Genomic DNA, 6,944 nt, shown 5'->3' with positions numbered 1-6,944 from the left:
CCAGACACAACCCCCCAGAATTACCTGTGTGCATGCAGAAAATGCACGCAGATTTCCGAGCCATATGCATGGGCTGTAATCAATGAGCTCCCCTGATACATGGGAAACACTTCATTCCCAGTAATTGTCCTTTGACAGCTCCAACAAGTAGGATCTGTTTGGGATGGTAATGATTAAAATGCTGACTCACAGAGGGTTTTCCATGCTGGTGGGACTGCACCAGCTTTGTGCTCACTTGGAAGGTATTTTGCATCCCTGCTTTTTAACCAATCTGCAATTTTAATCCTCTGGTTACAAAGGGGTTGTTTGTGGCTTTGCCCAGCTGACTCCAGGTTTCCCTTGAGCAGAGTCTGGAGGGAGAGGGCTCTCTCCTCTCTCACTGAGGGGCAGCAGGGCAGGGAGAATCCCTGTGCTTGCTGCAGCCAGGAGCAGAGGGGAGCTGCTCTGTCTGCAGGCAGGGGAGAGAGCAGTGACAGGTCTCCAGCAGCAGGAGCTGAGCCCACAGACCGGCTTCAGACACCAGCTGGGAGGTGTCAAACCCCAGGGCAGGTTGCTGGCTCTGCAGTGCTCTTGAGCATTTCATGGCAGGACAGAAAACTTCTTCCCAAAGGTATTGAGGTGCATCCCCCTGCCTGGCCATTGTTCTGCTGGCTGTGGCCACTTGCCTGCATGTGAAGATGGGGTTTGTCCCTGTGTGTCCCCTTCTGCTTGTGGGGTAGCTCCCCACTGCATTTCCAGTGCAGGCCCATTCCCTTGAACCTCACTTTGCTGCCCTGTCATCAGTCCCATTGCAGCAGCAGTGATTAACAAAGGGAGGTACCCAGGGTACCCCAGGGTCAGTCAGGGCTCTGAGAGCAGGAGGAGAAAGGCAGCACCTCTGCCTGCCATGGGGCCAGAGAGTCATTGTGGGCAGATGCTGTGCCTGTGTGCCATGGGACAGTGACAGGCAGAGCCAGGGGCTGTTTGTCACTGCTGGCACAGCACAGCACTGCTTTGGGGCCAAGCACCACCACCTGGAGCAGCCAGGATCCCTGCCCAGGGTGAGCCAGCCCCCATTGGGACCATTCACCCACAGGAAAACAGACCAAGAAGTTTCCATAAACACCATTCCCCCATTTCTCCATCAACTGCATCACAGCTCCTCACAACACTTAACCATACTGGCTGTAACTACCAAAAGGCTTTTTGGGTTCCTCTGATAAGGATTTTCCTTTCCCAAGCCCAGCTGATGGCTCAGCTGCAGCAGAGGCCCCTCACTCTGCTCAGGCTATGGGCAGCTCCTGCCTGGAGCAGCAGCAGCAGCTGTGCCTGTGCTGCAGCAGCCTTCACCCAAAGGAAATTGCCAGCCCCAGAAAACTGCTCCCCTAATTACAGCCTTGGATCATGGAGAAAACCACATAAATGATTCACACAGTGTTCCCAAGCTGCAGCCCTGTAAATGAGAGAGATTTCCAAATGCTACCGAGCCACGCTCGCTGGTATCAGGATGGAGATGCAGAAACTTTCATCATAAGGAGGAGAGAAGGAAAATTCCTGCCCTCAAACGCATCTCTGCAAACCAAGGAGGCCTGGGAGGTCCATCCCCTATAGATCTTTACAGAAGGGTTGTTAAAACTCCTCGGGGAATTCTCATAGGAGGGAGCAGGCAGATAGCAGGGGAACTATAGAAATGCATCTGCTTGTTATTTCATAGGGACGTGGGGATGGAGCCTCTGCTGGCGAGCAGGGGATGAAAAGGAGAAGGCAAGAGGACTCGGGGCCAGCAGAAAGGGATGGCTGGTGGAGGGAAGAGAGTTAAAAGTGTCCCATTGTTAGGGAAGTTTGCTCTCCTTCAGACCATCCCTCTCCCAGGGACACCCGCCGCCTTTTGAAGTGCAACCTGAGGCGGTTCCTTGTCACCCATTGGAGCGGGAGCTTTTTTATCACATTAAGTCATTGGGTAGCAAATGAATGGGGGGTTTTGACTATTCACAACTTCACCTTATAAATATCAGGGTTGGAGATTCCTGCAGCTTCCTGCTCCATCCCCATAGCTCACCTTGGGAAGGAGTGGAGGGAGGTGGCCCTGCTTGTGCAGAGACCTGTTGTGTGGAGAGCTACGGAGCAGCCAAAGGGATCCAACCCCACTCCTTGTGACAGCCATGAAGAGAAGCACCCTCCTCATCCTCTCCATCACAGGGGTCTACAGCGCCGTTCTCCACTCAGCAGCATGGTAGGGTCCAACTTGGTGGAAGGGGCATTTTTTTAGAGATGCTCTTCAGCCTGTGGTAAGGTGATTTATTTTATTTTCTCTTTTTCAGGTCTGTGAATAACTTTCTGATGACAGGACCTAAGGTAATTAACACATGGACTGTCAGGAATTTAAATGGAGTGATTTTGTATTGCAAATGGGAAATAGTGCTTTCCAAGGAACCAGACTTCCCAGAGCATATCGGCTCCAAGTCCTGCCAAGTACAGAGGGAAAAGACTCACAACGTGCTTATGTCTGTTTTCCCTGATAAACGCTAAACCAGTGTGGATTTTAACCCCGCTGTTTCCCGTGCCAGGCGTACCTGACGTTCTCCAGCAGCGTGGCGGCCGGGGCACACAGCGGCATGGAGGAGTGCAAGTTCCAGTTCGGCTGGGAGCGCTGGAACTGCCCCGAGAGCGCCCTGCAGCTCTCCACGCACAACCGGCTCCGCAGCGGTGAGTGCGCGCACCTGCGCCCGCTCCGCCCCGTGCGCGGGGCCGGCGGGATGGAAAAGGGCCTTCCTGCCCCAAAATCACCGCTGGTTTCCTTTAGCTGTATTAACTGGGCTCATAGACAGCACTAACATTTTCCTAGGGATCCCAGGCTCAGTGTTTCCCTGCTCCATGGGTCTGCTCCTGCCCCTTTGCGTGCAGCATCCCGGGGAGTGCAGTGCTAGAGACTCCCGAGCTTCCAGTGGGGAGAAGTGCAGGAGAGGCAAAGGGAGAAACCAGAGATGTGCACTAAGAAATTGCCTTCATGAGGAAGCTGTGGATATATTCCAATGTAATTTATTTCAGTGGGCAGAAGTCTCCTTTCACCCAGAGCAGCAGCTCTATTTGAATGTCTTCAGAAAGCCAAAGCACTACACTAGGAGTGTGAGTGCAGACAGCTGTTAGCACAGGTTGAAAGGATCAATGACCATTTTCTCTAGGAGGCAAGATCAAAGCACAACATACCCCCAGGCAGGGAAGGACAGAGATGAACTGAGTGCCAGGTGAAAGGAGAATTAACTCACCTTGGCCAGAGCATGGCATTTCCTTAAAGTCCTACCCCTGGCAAGAAGTTCCATCCCCTGTTTGGACACCTGCATAATATGATAGAAAATTTCTGTACCCTGTGATGCTGAAGCCTGAAAAGATCCAGTCACAAGCATTTCATTTCTGTAGCACCTTTCCTTTTGCACAGAGCGTGTGGGTATTTTCTCCTTGCACTTTTGCAGCACAGGAGATCTTCATTCCTGATTATCCGGGATTGATGTCTATATTTGCATGTGACAGCTTTTGCATGTGACAGCTTTCTTCCCTGCTCTCCCCCAGCTACCCGGGAAACCTCCTTTGTGCACGCCATCAGCTCGGCCGGGGTCATGTACACCCTGACCAGGAACTGCAGCCTGGGGGACTTCGACAGCTGCGGCTGCGACGACTCCAGGAACGGCCGCGTGGGTGAGTGACCACCAGGACAGACTGACCCGTCCCTCTGTCCACACACAGCCCCACGGACTGCAGGGCAGGTCAGTGCATAACCCTGTGTCTGTGCTGCAGGTGGCCGAGGCTGGGTCTGGGGAGGATGCAGTGACAACGTGGAGTTTGGGGAGAAGGTCTCCAAGCTCTTTGTGGATGCCTTGGAAACGGGACACGACACCCGCGCACTGATTAACCTGCACAACAACGAGGTTGGGAGACTTGTAAGTAATAATAATAATAATGTCTATATTGAAAACAAAATCTAGGATGTTCAGGTGCCCATTTTCAAGCCCCTGTGAAAATCCAGGCCCAGTAGTGGTTGCATGGGGGAAAAAACACAGCCAGGATCTGGCCTTGAACCTCATTACAGGGAATCACAGTAAGAGTTGTTCCCCCTTCCAGCTTCTGCAGCTGTGTAATGCAGTTAACTGCTGGCACACACCACTTATTCAGAAATGCATGGGATTTGTACTTACCTCTAGGCCTGTCTGGTCTGTAAAACAAAGCCAGAAGCACCTTCCTTACTTTCTTGCAATATGCATTTCCAAGCTCTTTGGCCGGGAAGCCAGGTGTGAGCTGGCCCTGCTCACAAGCCAGCCAGACTGCCCCCACTCCTGCCTGGGCCATGGAAGCTCTCAGCATCTTGCCAAACCTCCTTGTCTGTAAAAACAAGGATGACAACACTTAACATACCTATCTCATAGGGTGTGTCAAGGCTTAATCTCACATAGATACCAGCGATTGGGACCTTATAAATATCAGAGGGAGATAGGCAGATAATATCTGTGAAGTGCTTGGCCTGGAGGAGATGCAGAGAGGTTGGCTATGATTATTTCAAAGGAGTTTCACACATTTTGAATGAAACCTCTGAAAGGGACATGGGTTGATGCTGGTGAGTGGCGTGAGAAGGGCATGACCTGACAAAGGCACTTTTTTCCTGGCCTGGATTCTCCTGGAAGGGCTGAGGACAATAGTTTGTGCCCACTTAGCCCTGGGACAGATGTTTTCCTGGAACTAAGAGCAAAAGGTACAAGGGTTGATCTTTGCTGTTTATAGCTTAGTTTTCATTATTATTTCATCTTTCCCTTACAGTACGTGGTCTCTGTCGCACCAGTGGTGTCTTTTCTATCGCCTATACTGGGACTAGTAAATGCTTTAGTTGGGTGTGGGGAGCAGCTTTGTTATTCCAGGTCATGGAATTCCAGGTCAGCTCTTGGAAGGATCTGAAGTCGTGCCAAGAACCAGACACTTTAGCTGCAGCGTCCCCACATTATAAGTGCTGTAGAGCCTTGAGATTAGGAATTTTGAGATTCCCTAATTTCTTCACCTCATCCCCCCAAGGCGGTGAAAGACACGATGAAGAGAGCCTGCAAGTGCCACGGGGTGTCGGGCAGCTGCAGCATCCAGACCTGCTGGCTGCAGCTGGCCGAGTTCCGCGAGGTGGGCAACCTGCTGAAGCTCAAGTACGACCAAGCGCAGAAGCTGGAGATGGACAAGCGGCGCCTGAGGGCCGGCAACAGCGCCGAGAGCCGCGGCGCCACGGCCGAGACCTTCCACCACATCCACGCCACCCAGCTCGTGTTCCTGGAGGACTCCCCCGACTACTGCACCAGGAACGCCAGCCTGGGCCACCAGGGCACGGAGGGCCGCGAGTGCCTGCAGAGCGGCAGGAACCTGTCGCAGTGGGAGAAGCGCAGCTGCCGGCGGCTCTGCACCGAGTGCGGGCTGCGCGTGGAGGAGCGCAGGACCGAGGTGGTGTCCAGCTGCAACTGCAAGTTCCACTGGTGCTGCACCGTGCGCTGCGAGCAGTGCCGCACCACGGTGGCCAAGCACTTCTGCACCCGCCGCGACCCCGCCGCGCCCAACCACAGCCGGCAGAGGAGCAGGGCCCACAGGAGATAGGGGAGGCTCTCTGGGGTCCTCATGTTTGGGTCCAGAGGGTTGGGCGTGCACCGTGTGAGGTGCTGGGCTCTCCTGTGGATGGAGGAAGCACAAGGCGTGGGCATTGAGGGTCCATCTTGCTTCCATGTGTTTTCCTCAACATTTACCAGTAGCTTCTCTCTTCTCAGGAGTCACTTTATCTGTGTGCTGGACAGAGGGAGGAATTTCATGGTTTATGTGGGTTCAACCCCTCATGCCCTTGCCAGTGGGTCTGCCAATGGAGCAGTGGGGCTCCAGCCCCCAGCCAGAGGTGGGAATGGGAGCTGTGGCAGGTCCAGCCAGGTGATCCCATCCCTGCCGCCTCAGGTCCCTACAGGTGCTTGGCAGCATCTCTGGAGGAAAACTTATGCACTTTGTGATGTGACAGGAGGTTTGACAGTGTCGTGGTGTGCGTTACGACAGCTGCAGCCTTTTGAGGGCTTTGGAAAGTTTACAGTCAGTGTTTACATATTTCCCTCCCCACCTTTTTTTTCTCCTCCTTTTTTGAATTTTGTATTCTGGCACAAGAAGCCTTGCTCCAAATAGACAATAGCTTCATGTATTTGTACTGGATAAAATTAAGCATTTTACACTTCCTATATATTTTTTTTAATTAGCAGATAAGAATTCAGAATTCTTTATGCCTAATGTTGTTTATTAATAAATTGCATTATTGCTTAGCACAATCTGTTTTCACTATATATTTTGAAGGTATCTTTTAAGAGTTAGGTTTTGGACTGTATTTTGCAATAAACCACAATGAAAATAATTGGCTTTTTCTTTTCTGGCTTCCTAGCAGTATGATTTTAGGTGCAAGATTGTCCCTTTCTGTGTAAAACCCAGCACTTCCAGGAATTTCCTCATCATTAATCCAATGAGGGCAGTGAGTTCAGTGGCTGGGTCTCAGTAAGGTGGCTCCAGCCTCCAGCCCCCGGAGGGTCGGCTTTAGTACCCATCGCCGTAATCTCGCCCTTTCCAAGCGCTGAGTATGCAGACACAGCCCGGCTAAAGCCGACTCTGAAGCTCCCAAATTCTCTTTAATTCGCCTGGCCCCGACATCCCCCAGACAAAGCGAGGCTGCCCCGCTTTGATGTGGAAAGCGCCAGCAGCGGCGCTCAGCGCGGATTTCTCGGAGGCACGAGAGGAACCCTTTGAACTGGGGCAGGAGAGAAACCTCGGGGACACTTGTGAATGTGTCTGCCGGTTCCCGGCTGGTTCCCTGCGGCTCGGGGTGCCGGCAGCCCGGGGAGGGCAGCAGGGACAGCGCTGGTGCTGCTGTCCCATCCCAGAGCATCTCCTGCTCCTGGGATCCGAGCTGCTCCCGGCTGTGC

General features: G+C 52.8%; 1 protein-coding gene across 1 annotated transcript; it reads left to right on the top strand.

Annotated features, from left to right (window-relative positions):
- The first annotated feature begins 2,141 nt into the window (after nt 1–2,141).
- WNT8A (Wnt family member 8A) lies at nt 2,142–5,595 on the top strand. The gene is made up of 6 exons (XM_054288110.1): nt 2,142–2,212; nt 2,301–2,334; nt 2,547–2,685; nt 3,547–3,672; nt 3,772–3,914; nt 5,035–5,595. The coding sequence occupies exons 1-6, from the start codon at nt 2,142–2,144 to the stop codon at nt 5,593–5,595; spliced, it is 1,074 nt and encodes a 357-aa protein (XP_054144085.1).
- The last annotated feature ends 1,349 nt before the right edge of the window (nt 5,596–6,944 follow it).

This window comes from Melozone crissalis, unplaced genomic scaffold (assembly GCF_028551555.1).
Source record: "Melozone crissalis strain CALT ecotype California unplaced genomic scaffold, PUWL_Pcris_2 ptg000061l_1, whole genome shotgun sequence".
In the NCBI taxonomy this organism is placed as follows: Eukaryota; Metazoa; Chordata; class Aves; order Passeriformes; family Passerellidae; genus Melozone; species Melozone crissalis.
This window is presented reverse-complemented; position numbering and strand designations above follow the sequence as displayed.

Coding starts and splice junctions, on each gene's coding strand:
- WNT8A (XM_054288110.1), top strand. CDS start 2,142: ATGAAGAGAAGCACCCTCCTCATCCTCTCCATCACAGGGGTCTACAGC. Junction 2,213..2,300: donor GTTCTCCACTCAGCAGCATG/GTAGGGTCCAAC, acceptor TCTCTTTTTCAG/GTCTGTGAATAACTTTCTGA. Junction 2,335..2,546: donor TTCTGATGACAGGACCTAAG/GTAATTAACACA, acceptor TTCCCGTGCCAG/GCGTACCTGACGTTCTCCAG.